Source organism: Eubalaena glacialis, chromosome 1 (genome assembly GCF_028564815.1).
Source record: "Eubalaena glacialis isolate mEubGla1 chromosome 1, mEubGla1.1.hap2.+ XY, whole genome shotgun sequence".
Lineage (NCBI taxonomy): Eukaryota > Metazoa > Chordata > Mammalia > Artiodactyla > Balaenidae > Eubalaena > Eubalaena glacialis.
This window is the reverse complement of record NC_083716.1, coordinates 226,319,768-226,340,454: the sequence shown is the minus strand read 5'-3', so window position 1 is coordinate 226,340,454 and position 20,687 is coordinate 226,319,768. Positions and strand designations below refer to the sequence as shown.

Below are 20,687 nucleotides of genomic sequence, written 5' to 3'. Positions count from 1 at the left end.
TGATTTTGCTACTAGAAATAACTCCACAGTGAACATTTTTAGACTCAAATCTTTTTTATTATTACCTTAGAACTGAGTGATAGAAGGAGTATTACTTTTCCAATAGGTATATACATTTTAAAGAATATGCATATGAAAAATTGCCTTTCAGAAAGATTTTTATCAATTTACACTTCCAACACTTACTGTTCATTTTCTTTTTTTAGCAACAATCTAGAGAGCATTGATTTCTCACCTATGAACTGAAGACCTGTAGACAACATCAGAGTTATTCTCAGGGGTCAGAAAAGTCATGTTCCTGGTCTAGCTTTGAGTAGAGACTGAATAAATGATATCTCAAAATATGATTGTTTTGAAATGTATCAAGATGCTGTTATGTATAGATAAAAAGCATTTGCATTTTATTAGTGTTTATGAATTCATGGTAGCATTTTATCATGTATTTTCACCAGTACTAAAAATACAACTAGTCATGAAGCATCTGTAACACTTTTTTTTAGGTCTCAAAAAGGTGCTACCTTGTTTTAAAGATTGAGAACCACGAGTCAATATCACTATGATGTCTTAGGACATGTCTTGACTATTGATTAGAAAATCACCCATATAAACTGTTTTGTCTTAAAGATTTGTCAGTAAGAAAGTCTATACGACTTGGCACCATACATATAAAGCAGATTTAATGACCCAAGTCAACAGACTAAAAAGCACATCTCAGAACCATGAAAGGTTTTTTGGAACATACCTACCTACCTCCACCCCCGCCATAATAGAACCCCTTCTTTCTCTTATAAGGGTAAGGGAACACACCAGCATTGTCTTTTTCTGTGTTTTAAATAGTCTAAAGAAATTATAAAGACACAGACAGGGCTATATCAAGGTGGAAGTATTGTTGGACCTGTTTTCTTAGCTCGATCCTTGAGGCTTTCTAAATAGCTGTTGAAGTAAAAATCAGAGACTGTTTCGGGTCTTGAGCATTGAGGAAGACAAGGGCGACATTTACTGAGCCTCTACTCTGAGCCAGATACTGTGCTAGTTCCCGTCTGCCTTTCTGTTGTGAATATGGAATTCCCATGACCACCCTTGAAATTTGATTTCTAATACAATAAAGGAGAAAGCTGAGGTTGACAAAGATCGTGACTTGCCTTGGATCTCTTGGTTAGTAGATGGTAAAATTGGGATTTGAACCTTACATGAATTTCCCCTGACACTTAGAGGAAAATAGAATAAATGTCCCATAATCTTGTATTTTGAAAGATGGACAACTCTCAATTTAAAAAAGACCATAAAAAAAAGGACAACTAACAAAGCCCCAATTGCCTTCTTCCTCATAACCTTCCCCTTTCACCTCAAAAGAGATTTCAGAATGAATGGTATGTGGATGAAAGACACTTGGATGTCAGTTAGAGTGTACTTATAATATGTCTCTTTGTTGAAGGAACCTTTTAGACATTGTTGCCATACATTTCAGTAGCTGAACATTTCTTTCCTGGGTATTTTTAGGTTCCTTTCTGGAAAAATTAATTAGTGTCATAGATGAAGCATATACTTTGAAGTCTGATAAAAATGTAAGAAAAAACCCAAAGAAGTCTCTACGTCTCTCTCCAGTAACCTGAAAGAAGACATTTTAGAACCACCAAGCTACTGTCACTTTGATCAGTTGGCATTTCCTGTTTGTTCTCTTAAGTCTTAAGAATGCTAACTCATTCAGATAATACTCTTCACTTCCATAGGTCAACTCCTGAAGGTCTCCAGAATGCCTATTGCCAAACACCCTTAACAGTTAGGCCTTTGCCTGTTGGCAGAGTGTTGGTGAGAAACATTTGGCCTGACTGCTGGGCAGCACAGTCCTACTTAAGGCCACTTAGAAGTCTCAGTTTGGCAGCCTTTCCTTCACATTTACTTCTTTGGGAAGCTCTGTCAAGAAAGCTGTTGGGAGAGGTCATGATTCTAATATAATCTGATGTGCTATTTTTTCTCCTCCTCCTGTAGCCCCCCCTAGAAGAACTGGTTAATCCAGAGGTAGATTAATAAAGGATCTTAGTTTCCAAGAACCAGGATCCTAGGAACACAGAGACCAGAAGGATATCAACAGTTTCCCAGTGCCTGAGAACATGTCAGCTTTCATTGATGGGAGAGAGCTGGTTGTCACACCTTGCCCCCCACCAAGATAAACTGGGGGACTGTCCTTGTTATGCTGTGGGCCAGTTGTTCATTCCAGGAGCTTGCATTGTTAGGACCTCACTCAGGATGGGGTTGATCCAGGAGACTCAGTGCCTTCACATGAGGGTGATTCATTTTGATTATCCTAGCCCAACTTTTAATGCCCAGCTCACTCCCCCATATTTTCATTATCTAGTGTGCCTCCCCTATGCCATACAGCCCTGGGAGGCAAACCAATTCACAGGGTAGCAGTCTATCTTCCATAACTTGAATTTCAGTATTCGGCTATAGTCCAGAGAGGGATGTAAGTGGATTTTGGATTTTTCTACATGTCTGTTGCCCAGTATCCCCACAGTTAACTTAGGGTTTATTTGGTCAAGATACTCAGATTGTGGTCTCTAAATACTGTCTCCCACCAAAAGGAACCAGAGTTCCCTAGAGAAGTGTCTGATTCCAACTGGGTATGCAAAATGAGCCTGGAACATCTTGCCAAACGAGAAACAAGGAAGCTATTGAGACTACAGGGTCACATAAAAGGTTCAGGAGCCAACCTTAAGAGTCTCGTTCTGAGCATCAATAAAAGTAATAACAGTTTAGTAGATCAAAACCCTTAAAATATGTTGAAAAACATGAGTTCGTAATTATACTAAGCAGACAAACAAAGAAACCCCCTCTCGTCAACACTAAGAATTCTGGGTAACCAAGTCATTATTTGGAGAATGATACAGGGAATGGATCTTGCCTTTGCTATACAAACTGAACCTCAAGACAACCAAATCATTGGTTATGGGAAATTTCTTTTTATAGAAATATTCCAACCAATAAATGGAGAAAGAAAGAATTACAAAAGCACCATTTGGCAAGCCGTAATAAAACAATGCACTCAGGCAATGATCATGAGTAACTGCTAACGTCACAGAAAAGAGACAGACAGCCGCTGTTTCCTGATTCCAGCCTCCTGGGCAGTACCTCTGTGAAATACTCTTGCAAAAAAGAAATTTGAATCTGATCAGCCTCTAGGGCAGAAGTTGGCAAACTTCCTGTGAAGGGCCAGGTAGTAAATGTTTCCTGGCTTTGCAGTCCAACTGGGCAGCTGTCTGTTCAACTCGCTGTAGGAGCCTGACTGCAGCCAGAGACAAAACAAAAAGTGTGGCCAGATCTGGCCCAGGAGTGTGCAGACTGCTGTTCTAGGTCTAACTACCAGTTTACAGGAAGTAAGGAAGACAGAGGAGCTTGCTAAACAGCATCACATGAGTGCATTTAGCAAAATCTAGACTGGGAAACTCTATAGGACAAGTAAGCTGGTTTCTTCAGTAAAAAAGTTCCAAGGAAAAAGTTAAAAATAAAGCAACTAGGGGAAGATTCTTTAAAAGACAAGAGACATATCAACCAGTTGCAATGTTTGGAGCTTATTTAGCTCCTGATTCAAATAAACTGTAGAACAGAAGGCAATCAGGAAAATTTGGACACTGACTAGGTATTTAACATAATAAAAAGTTATTAATTTTTGAGTGGGATAATGATATTCTGTGTGTGTGTATTCCTTAGGTTTAGAGTATATGCTGAAAATATTTCGAATTATATGCTATCTAGAATTTGCTTCAAAATAATCTTTGATTCTGAAAGAAATAAAATAAGCCACAAGTTGATAATTATTTTTTCTGGATGTTGGGTATTGAGGGTTTATTTTGCATATATTTGAAATCTTTTATGACATAAAAAAATTTTAAATATATACATTTTACAAAATATATCACTTTAAACATTTTTTAGAGAAGAAGAAGGGATGGAGTATTTTCTGTTAGGCACTCCTGGGTCCTCCTAAAACTGGTGGGAATCATCTGGCTAAGAGTTGGCGCCAGAAGAGTCTTTCCAGTGTTTTTTCCCCCCAAAACTGTTTTCATACATCTTATTTGTTATTCTAAATAGACTCGACAGATATCATATTATTTATCATTTGAGCCGACAGATATCATATTATTTATCATTTGCTCATGTGTTATATGTAACAGACATTTTGTTTTGTAAAAAAAGAATTTATAAGGTTGAAAGTAAGCTTCATCTTTTGTGACCAACTATACTAGGCTCTCATTGTTTAATCGATGAGCGTTTGTTCAGTGCAGGAGTCTGGCCACAAGTGCTTTTCACAGCCTGGGGAGGTAATGTGAGTGATGGCAACTGGTGGGGAGCAGAGGGGGCATGTAGGAAAGCAGGCGCCCAGCTCCTGGGGCACTTGCTATGCAGGATGTCTGCTGTGGGAATGAGGGCCCTGTGTTACCAGAACACCCATTCATTTTCCTTTTTCCTGAGAAGAACTCTAAATCTAGATTGTATGTGACATTATCTAACTTTTAGTTGCTTAAAATATTTCTACAATGCCTTGTCTTCCAAACCAAACACTTGCACAGCTGGATTAGACCTCTGATTTAGCGTCTACCCAATGGCAGGGCCCTAAATGAGAGCCTGTGGGCACCAGGATTCTAAAGTGCCCTGGCCCTGCTTTCTGTGAGCTTCCAGTCTAGTTGGGAGGAAAAAAAAATACTTGAAAAACAAAATGAGAGGTGTAGATAGGAAATGCTATGGGAATTCAGAGAAGGGGGTGGCTAACCCCATCTGGAGAAATTAGGAAAAGCTTGCCACAGGCCACGGAAGGAGTTGGGGGAAGCCCTGGTGTTCTAGGTGGAGAGCCAGGGGGAGAAGCAATGTCATGGACATGGGCAAGAGCAAGGCCCAGCAGCAGGAAACCAACCCTTTAGGAGGAGAGTCAGTGGCCCTCCATAGCCCACCCATGAAGGATGTTTCAAGACAAGATTGTGTTCTGTACAATCAGGTGAAAATAGGCAGCAAACAGTGGAAAGCATGGCACTGAAACTCAGCTGAGGATCTGAGCAGCAGATCAGAGTATCATCTGTCTAGAAGTGATGGTTGAAGTCATGGGGCCTGTAGAGAATGTGTTTCTTTAATGCCTGCCATTGGCAGGTGGTACATTTATATAGGTGGTAGGGATGCTCTCTGAGTCTGGCATTTCAAAACTACCAACCCATTGTTTATAACACTAAATCTTACTTAAAGCTCAAAGCAGCACCCAAATACTTCAAAAACATTCCCCACACTGGAAAGGAAAGGTTTGGAGTAAGAGAAACTAGAAGTCCATGGGGAAAGAGAAGCCCACATATGGAAGGATATGCCTATGGTAATGGCTTTATTTATAGGTATATGATCTCCCTCCAAGGATGGCCTAAAGTAGAGACTTTTTCACTGTTAAGAAAAGATTATTCAAGAAATTGAAATATTATATATATTATGATTGTCCATATTAATGGTATGTAATACATTTGAGCAACATCTTTATTCCTTCCCTTATTTGAAAGTTTAAAGTATAATTTCTCTTAAAAAATAAAACAGGATGTTATTATGTTCTTCCCATTATGAGAATCTCTTCGTTCTAGAGAATAAGCATTTCAAAGCCTGATAACTCCAACAGTTATTTCATGTAAAAGACTATCTATTTGGACATGAATATGTGTTAATATTAGGAATGTTATCAGCCTATAATAATGTATGGATTAATACCCACTTTCCTGGCTACTGAACTTTGGAGAGAAGTGAAAGCTTAGTCTTGGACGTGTACACAAGCCAGGTGAGTTTAGACCACTGAGCATTTAGCCTAGGAAACTGAGGCCAAGAAGAAGTTAAGCCCAGAACATCAATCAAAAATAGCTCTGATGATTCATTTGGAGATTGGTTCAAGATGGTGGAGTAGAAGGACGTGCACTCACTCCCTCTTGCGAGAGCACCAGAATCACAACTAACTGCTGAACAATCATCGACAGGAAGACACTAGAACTCAGCAAAAAAGATACCCCACATCCGAAGACAAAGGAGAAGCTGCAATGAGATGGTAGGAGGGGCACAATCACAATAAAATCAAATCCCATAACTGCTGGGTGGGTGACTCACAAACTGGAGAACAATTATACCACAGAAGTCCACTCACTGGAGTGAAGGTTCTGAGCCCCACGTCAGGCTTCCCAAACTGGGGGTACGGCAATGGGAGGAGGAATTCCCAGAGAATCAGACTTGAAGGCTAGCGGGATTTGATTGCAGGACTTTGATAGGACTGGGGGAAACAGAGACGACACTCCTGGAGGGCACACAAAAAGTAGTGTGCGCATCAGGACCCAGGGGAAGGAACAGTGACCCCATAGGAGACTGAACCAGACCTACCTACCAATGTTGGAGGGTCTCCTGCAGAGGCGGGGGGCAGCTGTGGCTCACCGCAGGGACAAGGACATGGGCAGCAGAAGTTCTGGGAAGTACTCCTTGGCGTGAGCCCTCCCGGAGTCCACCATTAGCCCCACCAAAGAGCCTGTAGCCTCCAGTGTTGGGTTGCCTCAAGCCAAACAACCAACAGGGAGGGAACTCAGCCCCACCCATCAGCAGACAAGCGGATTAAAATTTTACTGATCTCTGCCCACCAGAGAAATACCCAGCTCTACCCACCACCATTCCCTCCCACCAGGAAGCTTGCACAAGATAGCCTCATCCACCAGAGGGCAGACAGCAGAAACAAGAAGAAATACAATCCTGCAGGCTGTGGAATGAAAACCACATTCACAGAAAGATAGACAAAATAAAAAGGCAGAGGACTATGTATCAGATAAAGGAACAAGGTAAAACCCCAAAAAAACAACTGAATGAAGTGGAGATAGGCAACCTTCCAGGAAAAGAATTCAGAATAATGATAGTGAAGATGATCCAGGAAAAAGAAAAAGAATGGAGGCAAAGATCGAGAAGATGCAAGAAATGTTTAACAAACACCTAGAAGAATAAAAGAACAAAGAAACAGAGATGAACCATACAATAACTGAAATGAAAAATACACGAGAAGGAATCAATAGCAGAGTAACTGAGGCAGAAGAACAGATAAGTGACCTGGAAGACAGAATGGTGGAATTCACTGCCACGGAACAGAAGAAAGAAAAAAGAATGAAAAGAAAAGAAGACAGCCTAAGAGATGTCTGGGACAACATTAAACGCACCACCATTTGCATTATAGGGGTCCCAGAAGAAGAGAGAGAAAGGACCCGAGAAAATATTTGAAGAGATTATAGTCGAAAACTTCCTTAACATGGGAAAGGAAGTAGCCACCCAAGTCCAGGAAGCGCAGAGTCCCAGGCAGGATAAACCCAAGGAGAAACATGCTGAGACACGTAGTAATCAAATTGACAAAAATTAAAGACAAAGAAAAATTATTGAAAGCAGTAAAGGAAAAATGACAAATAATATACAAGGGAACTCCTGTAAGATTAACAGCTGATTTCTCAGCAGAAACTCTACAAGCCAGAAGGGAGTGGCATGATATACTTAGAGTGATGAAAGGGAAGAACCTACAACCAAGATTACTCTACCCAGCAAGGATCTCATTCAGATTTGGCGTAGAAATCAAAAGCTTTATAGACAAGCAGAATCTAAGAGAATTCAGTACCACCAAACCAGCTCTACAACAAATGCTAAAGGAACTTCTCTAAGTGGGAAACACAAGAGAAGAAAAGGACCTACAGAAACAAACCCAAAACAATTAAGAAAATGGTAATAGTAACATACATATCGATAATTACCTTAATTGTGAATGGATTAAATGCTCCAAGCAAAAGACACAGGCTCGCTGAATGGATACAAAAACAAGACCCATATATATGCTGTCTACAAGAGACCCATTTCAGACCAAGGGACAAATACAGACTGAAAGTGAGGGGATGGAAAAAGATATTCCATGCAAATGGAAATCGAAAGAAAGCTGGAGTAGCAATACTCATATCAATAAAATAGACTTTAAAATAAAGAATGTTACAACAGAAGGAAGGACACTACATAATGATCAAGGGAACAATCCAAGAAGAAGATATAACAATTATAAATGTATATGTATATATGCACCCAACATAGGAGCACCTCAATACATAAAGCAAATGCTAACAGCTATAAAAGAGGAAATCAACAGTAAGACAGTAATACTGGGGGACTGTAACACCTCACTTACACCAATGGACAGATCATTCAGACAGAAAATTAATAAGGAAACACAAGCTTTAAATGACACAATAGACCAGATAGATTTAATTGATATTTATAGGACATTCCATCTGAAAACAGCAGATTACACTTTCTTCTCAAGTGCACATGGAACATTCTCCAGGATAGACCACATCTTGGGTCACAAATCAAGCCTTGGTAAATTTAAGAAAATTGAAATCATATCAAGCATCTTTTCAGACCACAACACCATGAGATTAGAAATAAGTTGCAGGGAAAAAAATGTAAAAAACACAAATACATGGAGACTAAACAATACGTTACTAAATAACCAAAAGATCACTGAAGAAATCAAACAGGAAATCAAAAAATACCTGGAGACGAATGACAACGAAAACATGACAATCCAAAACCTATGGGATGCAGCAAAAGCAGTTCTAAGAGGGAAGTTTATAGCAATACAATCCTACCTCAAGAAACAAGAAAAATCTCAAATAAACAATCTAACCTTACACCTAAAGGAACTAGAGAAAGAAGAACAAACAAAACCCAAAGTTAGTAGAAGGAAAGAAATCATAAATATCAGAGCGGAAATAAATGAAATAGAAACAAAGAAAACAATAAAAGATCAATAAAACTAAAAGCTGGTTCTTTGAGAAGATAAGCAAAGTTGATAAACCATTAGCCAGACTTATCAAGAAAAAGAGGAAGAGAACTCAAATCAATAAAATGAGAAATGAAAAGGGAGAAGTTACAACGGACACCGCAGAAATACAAAGCATCCTAAGAGACTACAGCAAGCAACTCTATGCCAATAAAATGGACAACCTGAAAGAAATGGACAAATTCTTAGAAAGGTATAACCTTCCAAGACTGAACCAGGAAGAAACAGAAAACATGAACAGACCAATCACAAGTAATGAAATTGAAACTGTGATTAAAAATCTTCCCACAAACAAAAGTCCAGGACCAGATGGCTTCACAGGTGAATACTATCAAACATTTAGAGAAAAGCTAACACCCATCCTTCTCAAACTCTTCCAAAAAATTGCAGAGGAAGGAACACTCTCAAACTCATTCTACTAGGCCACCATCACCCTGATACCAAAACCAGACAAAGATACTACAAAAAAAAAAAATTACAGACCAATATCACTGATGAATATAGATGCAAAAATCCTCAACAAAATACTAGCAAACAGAATCCAACAACACATTAAAAGGATCATACACCATGATCAAGTGGGATTTATCCCAGGGATGCAAGGATTCTTCAATATATGCAAATCAATCAATGTGATACACCATATGAACAAATTGAAGAATGAAAACCATATGATCATCTAAATAGATGCAGAAAAAGCTTTTGACAAAACTCAACACCCATTTATGATAAAAACTCTCCAGAAAGTGGGCATAGAGGGAACCTACCTTAACATAATAAAGGTTATATATGACAAACAAAGGAAACTATAAACAAGACGAAAAGACAACCTTCAGAAAATATTTGCAAACAAATCGAGGACAAAGGATTAATCTCCAAAATATGTAAACAGCTCATGCAGCTCAGTGTTCAAAAAAACAAACAACCCAATCAAAAAATGGGCAGAAGACCTAAATAGACATTTCTCCAAGGAAGACATACAGATGGCCAAGAAGCACATGAAAAGCTGCTCAACATCACTAATTATTAGAGAAATGCAAATCAAAACTACGAGGTATCACCTCACACCGATTAGAATGGGCATCATCAGAAAATCTACAAACAACAAATGCTTGAGAGGGTGTGGAGAAAAGGGAACCCTCTTGCACTGTTGGTGGGAATGTAAATTGATACAGCCACTATGGAGAACAGTATGGAGGTTCCTTAAAAAACTAAAAATAGAATTACCAGACTTCCCTGGTGATGCAGTTGTTACAAATCTGCCTGCCAATGCAGGGGACACGGGTTCGAGCCCTGGTCTGGGAAGATCCCATATGCCGTGGAGCAATTACGCCCATGCACCAGAACTACTGAGCCTGCACTCTAGAGCCCACGAGCCACAACTACTGAGCCCACGTGCCACAACTACTGAAGCCCACGTGCCTAGAGCCCTTGCTCTGCAACAAGAGAAGCCACTGCAATGAGAAGCCTGTGCACCGCAACAAGGAGTAGCCCCCGCTCGCCACAACTAGAGAAAGCCCGTGTGCAGCAACGAAGACCCAATGCAGCCAAAAATAAATAAATAAATAAATAATTTTTAAAAGTAAATAAATAAGATAAAAATAGAATTACCATATGACCCAGCAATCCCACTACTGGGCATATACCCAGAGAAAGCCATAATTCAAAAAGACACATGCACCACAATGTTCATTGCAGCACTATTTACAATAGCCAGGTCATGGAAGCAATGTAAATGCCCATCGACAGATGAATGGATAAAGAAGATGTGGTACATATATACAATGGAATATTACTCAGTCATAAAAAGAACAAAATTAGGTCATTTGCAGAGATGTGGATGGACCTAGAGACTGTTATACAGAGTGACGTAATTCAGAAAGAGAAAAACACATATCGTATATTAACGCATATATGTGGAGTCTAGAAAAATGGTACAGATGAACCGGTTTGCAGGGCAGAAGTTGAGACACAGATGTAGAGAACAAACGTATGGACACCAAGGGGGGAAAGCCACCGGGGGGGGTGGGGGTGGGGGTGGGGGTGGGATGAACTGGGAGATTGGGATTGACATGTATACACTAATATGTATAAAATAGACAACTAATAAGAACCTGCTGTATAAATAAATAAATAAATAAAATTCAAAAGATTTTAAAGAAAGAAAAACTGCTCTGATTCCAAGTTCTGCACAGCCCCTGACACTGTCCCAATGCACTGTTATGAAACTACACACAGACATCTCACAAAAACTTCCCAAATCCAAGGAACTAAGAAAAACACCCCTGGCAGCCTTCCCCCACTTTATAATGAAACTGTTCTTTTAGCAAAAAATTCACAACCAAGAAAAATTCTGCTAAATAAGGTGGGTATTTATTTGGGAGACTGTCTTTGCTGATTCCAAGACCTTGGAACTTAGCTTTCTCTCGTTACTGTTGTTTTCTACCCGTTTTACAATCTTCTACATAAGTCTATAGTATGTGGGTGAATCAACTTTAAGCTATCAGAGGCAAAACCAATTTGATGTCCTTTATGAGTATGCAGATTCAAATATTTATTCAAAGATTTGCTGATCCAGGAAGGTTTCTTTGGGAAGCTTGGGGAGAATAGCTAATGGCACACTGAAGGCAGATGCCGGAAGCCATCATAATGCAAGAGTCAACAGTTCAGATTGATGAAGTTGGTGCCAGTCACCGAATTTGGCCATTTGTAACAAAGAAGGTACAAATTGTTTTATACTTATGATGGCTTTGTAGTATACTAAATGTTAAAGAGGAAGTTTATTTCCAGAAAGAAAGAAGCAGGGGAGTGGACACAATGTCTAATTTTTAGACCAAATGAGTAGAACTTCCATTCAGGATTTGGAAGCGCTCCATTATCCAACAGGCTGAAAGTAACTCGGGATTGTCGTGGTTTTAGAGACAGTCCAAGGTGCCAAAGTCAAAGCAGGCCACGCTGGCCATAGGAAAGCCCCAAGTGGGAGTGTATGTAGGTCACGTACATGTTTTGAATTTAGACAGGCTGCGTTTATACAATCATTTTACAATTAAGCGCTGGATAAGTTCTGAATGTTCTAAATTTTTTATAATGTGCTTTTTTCCCAACATATAAGAAAATTGCACCATCACCTTGAACAATGATGTCCTTAATGGTTCACCTTGGGGCCCTGAGTGTTTGGTGGGGCGCGGGCGGGGAACTCTGCCTCTGCTGACAGGCCTCTTCCCACCCCAGTGAATTTCACTCTGTTTGAGAAGTGTTTGGAGCTAAGAGTGAGTGAGGCTCAGGACTAAATTAGTCACGCTCAGTAAACATTATTTTGATGCAATGAAAAAGAATGAACAAAAATAGAAAGTGTATCAGCCATCAGGTTTAATCCCACACGTATTTACTGAACATCTACTTGGGTGGGAGGAAGGACAAGTACATAGAGAGGAAGGCAAGGGAACACACATGCCCGTTTTGCCCGATGCTGTCCTGGTGCCCTTTCTTTCCCTGGAGCATATGGACGTTATTTCCCCTCGCTCCAGGTCTCCTCTCTAAAAGGCTCCCCTCTTTCTTGTTCTCTGCAGACACCCCCAACCTCCCCCATGTAAATGCACATAACAGGAGGACAAGTTGTTTCCTGGGGAAACTTGTGCTGATCAGAAGCTCGGGTCTATAAGGGAGGGACCAAATTAGCCACATCTCAAATTCTGCTTTTGTTTTACCAGCTGCCGCTTCTAAGGTCTTATTTAATGAAAGTATTTGCTTTTCCATAAACACATGTAAATTTCCTACCTCTTGCTTGTCACAGCCAAAGAAAGCTCAGTAAGTGGTAATCAAGGAAGAAAGCATATTTCAAAAAAATCACTGTAATTGAGAATATCAGTGTAAACAACGCCATCTTCGCAATTGATGAATTTGCCAATTGTTCTGCCTTCTTGTAGATTTAAGGGTGTCACTTAAATTTATTTTCATTAACAATTCATTAATTAAGAAAGTTATATATATGGTAAAAAAAAGAAAGCGTGTAGTTATAAGATAATCACAGCAACCCAAGGGATTCACTCCCTTATTTCAAACTCTCCAGTGCCTTCTTTCTTTTTTTTTTTTCTTAATTTATTTGATCGCACTGGGTCTTAGTTGCGGCTCACCAGCTCCTTAGCTGCGGCACACAGCCTCCTGAGTTGTGGCATGCGAACTTTTAGTTGGGGCATGCATCTGGGATCTAGTTCCCTGACCAGGGATCGAACCTGGGCCCCCTGCATTGGGAGCGCGGAGTATTAACCACTGTGCCAGCGGGGAGCTCCCTCCAGAGGTTTCTCATGACCCCTAGAATGAAATGCAAGGGCCATACCTAGTGTGACAGGCCCTTCAGGATCTGGCCCCTTTTTCTTCTTCACCTCCTGCCCCACCTCTCCCCTCCATGTCCCTTACATCGCTGGCACACCAACCTCCGACAATCCACCTCTGTTCCCACCTCAGGGCCTTCGCCCTGCCGTCCTTCTGCCTGGCACATCCTTCCCCCCTTTCTCGTCACTCAGCTCTCAGCACGCGTGTCCCTCTGCAGAGGTGGCCTCCCTGCCTGTCCTGTCCCATGTTCCCCCACTCCATTCACTCACATCACCGTGTCTTATTGTTGTGGCCTGATCCCTCTCTGAAATGACTTTATTGCCTCCTGGTTTACTTTCTGTCTCCCCTCTAGAATATAAGCTCCAGGAGGGCAGGGGTCTTGGCCATCTTACTTATATTTCTATGCTCAGCACTTAGACAAGTGCCTGGCACACAGTAGGCTCTCAGTAAATATTGGTGTGACTGGATGAAGGGTGGTAACAAGGATGAAATAATGATTAGAATTGTGTCTGGCACAGAGTTGGGACCAGCAAATGGAAGTTTCCTTCCTCTTGCTCCCCATCCCCCTAACAAAATATACATAAAGGAAAACAATCTAATCTACACTGTTGTGTCTTGAATATATTAAAGACATTCAGTTACACTGAGTATAGTAAATCATATCTAGCTGAGTACAAAGTAGCCTCCCAAAAAGTATTCGTTAAATGTAGAATGTAAATATTTTCTTGATTTCATTTTTCAGGTTGTCCTTGCCAGAAGGAACCATGAATTGGCATTTTCCCTTCTTCCTCGTGGCCACCGTGACATTGCCCTCTGTGTGCTCCCAGTTCAACCCCCTGTCTCTGGAGGAACTAGGCTCGGACACAGGAATCCAGGTGTTCAATCAGATTGTCAAATCCCAGCCTCATGACAACATCGTTGTTTCCCCCCACGGGATTGCGTCCGTCCTGGGGATGCTTCAGCTGGGAGCCGACGGCAGGACCAAGAAGCAGCTCACCACGGTGATGAGATACGGCGTGAATGGTGCGTGCGCCTGGGCCTGGCTGGCGGGCCTTGCAGGAGTCCCAGTCTGGAGGGCCCCTGGCTTGGTCTTTGCTTACCGCACCGAGGAGCAGAGCAGCTGGGAGGGGTCTTGCTGGTGCCCCCTGGGCTTGAGGGCCAGTCTCCTCTAAGGGACAGTGGCAATGCTAGGAGTTAGGAGAGCTGGGTTCTGGTCTCCGTTCGGTAGCTGTGGGGCTTTGGGCAGTCACTTGACCTCTTGAATGCCCCTGTTTTCTCATCTCTAACAAGAAGACTTCCCGTCTGCCCCCTCTCTATGTTGTACAGGGCTCAGAACGCATCATGGCTGTGAACGTACTTTTAAATCCGTAATCTGGGGAGGTGGGTGGGTGTGACCATGGAGGGCAGCCCGGGTCAGCCTTATGCTGATGGAACCGCTCTGCATCTCAGTTGAGGTGGCGGACACACGAATCTCCATGGGGGGTAAAATTGCATAGAGACACACACACACACACACAAACGCACACGCACATGCATACGTATATAAAACAAGTGAATGAGCTCTGGGGACTGCACCAGTGGCAGTTTTCTCATTGTGGATCTGTACCTACCATCATGCAAGATACTACCATTGGGGAAACTGGGTGAAAAGTGGAAATATACAGGACCACCTTGTATATTGTTTTGCAACTTCCCGTGATTCTATCATTTCAAAATAAAACGCTATAAGAGAAGTTTGTTTAAAAGTAAAGCCCGGGGCTTCCCTGGTGGTGCAGTGGTTAAGAATCCGCCTGCCAATGCAGGGGACACGGGTTCGAGCCCTGGTCCGGGAAGATCCCACATGCCGCGGAGCAACTAAGCCCGTGTGCCACAACTACTGAGCCTGCACTCTAGAGCCCATGTGCCACAACTACTGAGCCCATGTGCCACAACTACTGAGCCTGCGCTCTAGAGCCCACGAGCCACAACTACTGAGCCCGTGTGCCACAACTGCTGAGCCTGTGCTCTAGAGCCCACGAGCCACAACTACTGAGCCCGTGCGCCACAACTACTGAAGCCCGTGCGCCTAGAGCCCGTGCTCCGCAACAAGAGAAGCCCCCGCTCGCCGCAACTAGAGAAAGCCCGCGCGCAGCAAGGAAGCCCCGACACAGCCAAAAATAATAAATAAATAAAATAAATAAATTAAAAAAAAAAAAAGTAAGGCCCAATAGGAATGGTTTCGTTTTCTTGAAAGAAAGCCCCGTTCTAATTACCTGTTTAAGCTTAAGAGCTTACACCCCCTAGTGCTGTCCCTCAGCTTTAGCTCAGGTTTCTCAGCCGAGTCCCCTCCCACCGCCCCCTCCACAGTGCTGGGCATGGGCCAGCGCTAGCCTTGGAGCCCTTCCTTGGCACCAGCCTGTGCCGTGACCTTGACAAGTCACATCTCACGTCCAGGTTTTAGTTGCTTTATTGGGAAGCGAGGATGTTTTCCCACCCACATTCCTCCACTCCCACTGGCCATAAAGTTCTAGGAATCTTGACCACGTTGACGCCTTCGCTGGGAGAGGAGGAGAGATGGGGGTTTGCATACTTCAGGGCTCCCCTCTGCGCACCAGTTCCATCCTTCTCAGTGTAGCCCCCGGGGGTTGCCAGCACCAGCTGCCCACCCGCCCCGCTCTGTTTACAGGGCATTAAACTTTTGCATGAGTTTGCAGTTTGTTCACCTGTTGGAAGCACTGGGGGACTAAATATTTGGAACACACCGTTATGCCCTTGCTTGGAAGCCCACAGAACTCTTGGTGATTTATAACTTCATAGTGAATCACCCACGGCGTTCCTGGCCTCTCCCAGCGCCATCCAGGCCCTGTCGGCCAGCACCATTCCAAAAGAGCGACTGGATTGTCGTTGTTTGTCTTCCCGCTGAGCCACATTCCTTTTAAGTAGTGTTTCTAAAGTTTTGACAATATTGGTCTGTTAGCAACTCCCCCCAACCCCCATCTCTTCTTCCTCCAAAATCACTAGCAGTCGAGTTGTGGAATGACTTCAGTTCACATGACAGACTCACCGGGGGAGCCCGGGTGGGTTTTCAGGCCCTGCTTTGGGCTCAGCCGCTGAGAACTCAAGACACCGGCACTCTGGTTGAGGGCAGAGGCAGGACAGTCTGGGGCACAGGAGGAGGATCTGCCCTGATCTTTTCTGGGCAGGAGACTGGGGACCGTGGAGGAGCTGAAAGGGACAAGTGCCGGGATTGGGCTCTGAAGTCTGCTGGTCCCTTCGTTGTACAACGTGCCTGCCCACTCCTGCTGGGCCTGCCCCACAGAACCCGTGAGGGGTGCAGTCTCCAGAGGCCTCACAAAGGGCCAAACCGTGGGGCTCTTACCTGCCATTATTTAAGAATGACAGGTCAGCTCTCCAGGGGACCGTCAAGGTGACTCTGCCGGTTGTTTTAGGACAGTGTCGTTTTGAAAGGACCCCAAGCGAGTAAGACAGATCTGTAATTCGAGCTCTCTGTAGGAACACATTTCATCCTTTATAACTTATTTCCCTCTTTTCCATGCTCTGAAACTAAATGGAGCGTGTATGAATGGCCTGTGTAAAATAAAGCTTACGTTGCCATAAAACTAATTCCCTTACTTTGTGAGCTTCGTATCAAGTAAAAATCACCTTGTTCTTGGATGGTGGCACATGGCCATTTTTTATAGTCTTTCTGATGCTCAACTTTATGCCTTTTTTTCCCGAAAATAGAGAAAAATTGTGTTGTTAAATCTTTGGCAAGAAAGGAAATAGCGCTTCAGATTGTTACGAAAGAGAGACGGGATTAGGAAGAGTCCTTTGGTTTATTCCCCCTATGGCTACATAACTGAAGAGTTGTCCAGTCTCCCTATTGACCTGGTGCCAGGAAAGTCTTCCAGGAGAGCGAGGTCTACTTGGGGAAGTTGTGGAGAAGGCCTGGAAGATGCCTGCTTTGAGGCTAGAAGCGCAATTGATCTTTAGGGGCTATTAATAGTTATACTTCATTCTACGCCCCCCCCTTTTCTTAACAGAAGGCCACTGAGAAAGCAGATGACTTAGTCTCTTGCTACTCGTACTAGTTTTGTTTATACTGTTCTTATTTGTCATAATATAGAAGATATTTTTTTAAAAAAATAACCTTCCTACATTCTTGCGGAAATATTGCTGCATTTTCTCCTTTCTCCTTCAGGAGTCGGTAAAGTGTTAAAGAAGATCAACAAGGCCATCGTCTCCAAGAAGAATAAAGATATTGTGACGGTGGCCAATGCCGTGTTTGTGAAGAATGGCTTTAAGATGGAAGTGCCTTTCGTCACGAGGAACAAAGACGTGTTTCAGTGTGAAGTCCGGAACGCGAACTTCGAAGACCCCACCTCCGCCTGTGACTCCATCAACGTGTGGGTTAGGAACGAGACCAGGGGTGAGTGGCCACGGTTCCCGGGAATGAGCGGGCGTGATTTTCCACTTTATGAATGAAAGCGTGAGTTGGGCTCTGAGACCCTCACTGGGGCCTGCGTGTCCAGTGGCCCTTCTGTTGTGAAAGGCCTGGGCCCACTGACTGCTCCGCCCTTTCTCTCTCAGAGCCCCACGGCTCAGTCCGCCTTCCTACCCTTTTCCTGCCGCCATCCCCTGTGCCCCCTGGGGACGTGTCTCCCTGTGGCTCTCGGGCAGCAGGGCGGAATACAGCTCTGCAGACTCTCTTCTTTCTTCGCAGCATCTCCTCTCCAGAGTCCCTGCCCACAGGCCCTTGTCTGTTTTGAAGGTTTTAGTGCTCATTCCTTCCTACTTCTGTATCCACATTCCCTTTGCCCAGAATGTGCTTCTCAGCCTTTAAGATTCGGGATTGAGCTCTCCCCACACCTTTCTTGCCTCTTTCTTTTTACACTGAAGTATAATTGACGTACAATATTATATAAGGTACAGGTGTACAATGCAGTGATTCACAATTTTTAAAGGTTATACTCCATTTATAGTTATTATAGAATACTGGCTGTATTCCCTGTGTTGTGCAATACATTCTTGTAGCTTGTTTTATACATAATAGTTTGTTCCTCTTAACCCCCTGCCCCTATGATGCCCCTCCCCCTTCCCTCTCCCCTCCCCTTCCTCGCCTCTTGCTTCTGTCATCCCAGGAAGTAGGTGCCTCCCCCGGTTATGATGGGCATATGCTTATCCACGTCCGCACCCTTCGTTAGAGCACATCCACACTATGTGATTACTTGTGTACGTGCATCTCTCCCTCCACGAAACTGAAGAAATGTCTAACATCAGTGTTTTTGGCCTGTTAATTTGTAAACTTCAGGTTCAGGTGGAAACATTCAGAGGGAGAGGTAGGTCCAGAACATCGGAGGAAAGTTAAGGCTAAAAATAGAGATTTGGGAACTGTTTTTCACCGAAGGGGGGAGTTGAAGTCACAAGAGTGGAAGCAAAAGAGACTCAATAAGGAGAGTAAGCCCAGAGACAAAACTTGGGGAAACTCTGGCTTTTCGGGTCATGTCTCTCAAAGGCATGGTTCCTGGGGCGTGTGTTTAGAATGCAGATCTCTGGGGAATTCCTTGGTGGTCCAGTGGTTAGGTCTAGGCACTTTCACTGCTGAGGGCCCACGTTCAGTCCCTGGTCAGGGAACTAAGATCCCAAGCAAAAAAAAAAAAGAATGCAGATCTCTGGACCCCAATCTACTGAGGCAGAATCTCTGAGGCAGGGGCCTAGCATTCTGCACTAAAGCAAGTCCTCCCCCAGTCTCCCTCCAGACTTGTAGATGTGAATATTTGTGAACCATGTGAGGGGCTAGAGAAGAGCCAGATGGGGAATGCTCTGGAGGGTGGAGGAGAGCCAGTGTGTGGTTTTGGTAAACCTGTGACATCCCTTTTCAACAGGATCCTGCACGGTGCAACCTGGGCTCCCTTCCTGAAACCACGAAATGATCAGGAGACCAGCAAATGGGAGGGGGTTAGTGTGTTTTTCTGAGCCTGTAGGGCTAAGAACAGAGGTAGGAAGCTGATGGTCCTCAGATGCGGGTAGCTGTATGATGTGACGTGTCAGCGCCCACCCAGCCTTCTTCTTTGCTGTGTCCTGGGAGTAGTAAGTCCCTCAGGATGCCGCCCGACCGTTTCAAACCACTTGAACACACACTGACTCAATGCATTTCTCACAGCAACCGGGGAAGGGAAAGCGATGAGGCTAGAAAAGTGATTTTCAACCCTGCAGACCTAACTCCTGCTGTTAAACAAAGATTTTCACTCTGTTTACTCTCTTGAAATGAAACTCGTAGCTCATATAACCTATGCACATGTACACAAATTTTAAAAAAATTAATATAATGCCAAATTGTAATACCAGGAAAAACAAAAGTTATTTACAGATGTAGTTCAGTAGGTAAACCCTTGGGTACAGCCACCCCTGAATATGTAACAGTCAGATTCTTAGAATAAGAATTGACATTCACATTGACTGTGTATTGACAGCCACAAAAGCAGACTGAGACAGGCACACTGCACTGGCGACACGAAAACCACGGGCTGTGTTACCATCGTTGAGGCAGTTTTTTCTAAAACGATGCAAAACTCTTGGTAAATTTCCGAGCAAAACAAGTACAGGCTCCACTTGGTTTGCGTGGTAGTCGCATTCCTGACAAATTCAGCATACATTAAAAGTATCCAAAATAAAAGATACTTTGTGTTTACACCGGAAAAAGAATAAGGTTCTGGGCTCAGATGACAAGGAGCAGGTTTCTCACGAACGTGACTACGCAGCGGGGCGTTTGAAAGCAGGATAGTTCATTGTTTGGGTGGTTTTGAACACTGCAGGACGTGTAGCATCTTTGGCCACTGTCTTTGCAACCAGAAACACTCCCACAAATTTCCAAACTGCCCACTCAGAGGCACTTGTGTATATGCGAGGTGTCAGAAGGACCCTGGTGATCAAACTGTCCACGTGTGGAAGACTGCTGCGTGATGACAGATCCTGCCCTGCAGAGAGTGGGGGAGCCTTTCCAGTGTGCTAGGGATGTGGTGATGGCCTGGCTGGGGCTGCCCTGCCACCTCTCTGCGGCCTCAGCCCCAACCACGTGGGCTTCCTCCCAACTCTCATACTCGCCATCCTCTCTCCAATCACAGGACCCCCCCCCCCGCCCCCCCTCCCCCGCCCCGGTGCATCCTGCTACCTGGAATGCTTTCCTTCCCCGTTGCCCCTTGCCGATTCATTTCACACTGTCTCATGAATGGCATAATAGTTACAAGCATGAGTGCCCAGTTTGAACCTCAGTTCTGCCACCTGCTGGCTGTGTACCATTAGGCAGGTTACTTAACCCTGTGCCTCAGCATCCTCGTCTGTAAAATGGAGATATAGCAGTGGTACCTACTAGAATTGTTATAATAACATTAAGGTTGTTATGGGACTATAAATAATAAGCATAAGTCATTTAGCAAGGTGGTTGGCACTTTGCAAATGTTCAACAAATGTGAGCTATTTTTATAGCTATTGGCTAAGTAATACTTCCTCAAGGAAT

At 43.4% G+C, this 20,687-nt stretch overlaps 1 protein-coding gene across 1 annotated transcript in view; it reads left to right on the top strand.

The window, feature by feature from the left end:
* SERPINE2 (serpin family E member 2) overlaps positions 1 to 20,687 on the top strand; it is a 73,132-nt gene that overhangs the window by 30,912 nt on the left and 21,533 nt on the right. The window contains exons 2-3 of the mRNA XM_061205429.1: positions 13,935 to 14,215; positions 17,373 to 17,600. Of these exons, the coding sequence (XP_061061412.1) occupies positions 13,957 to 14,215; positions 17,373 to 17,600 (487 nt within the window). The 5' untranslated portion in view covers positions 13,935 to 13,956. The remainder of the gene's footprint in view (positions 1 to 13,934; positions 14,216 to 17,372; positions 17,601 to 20,687) is intronic.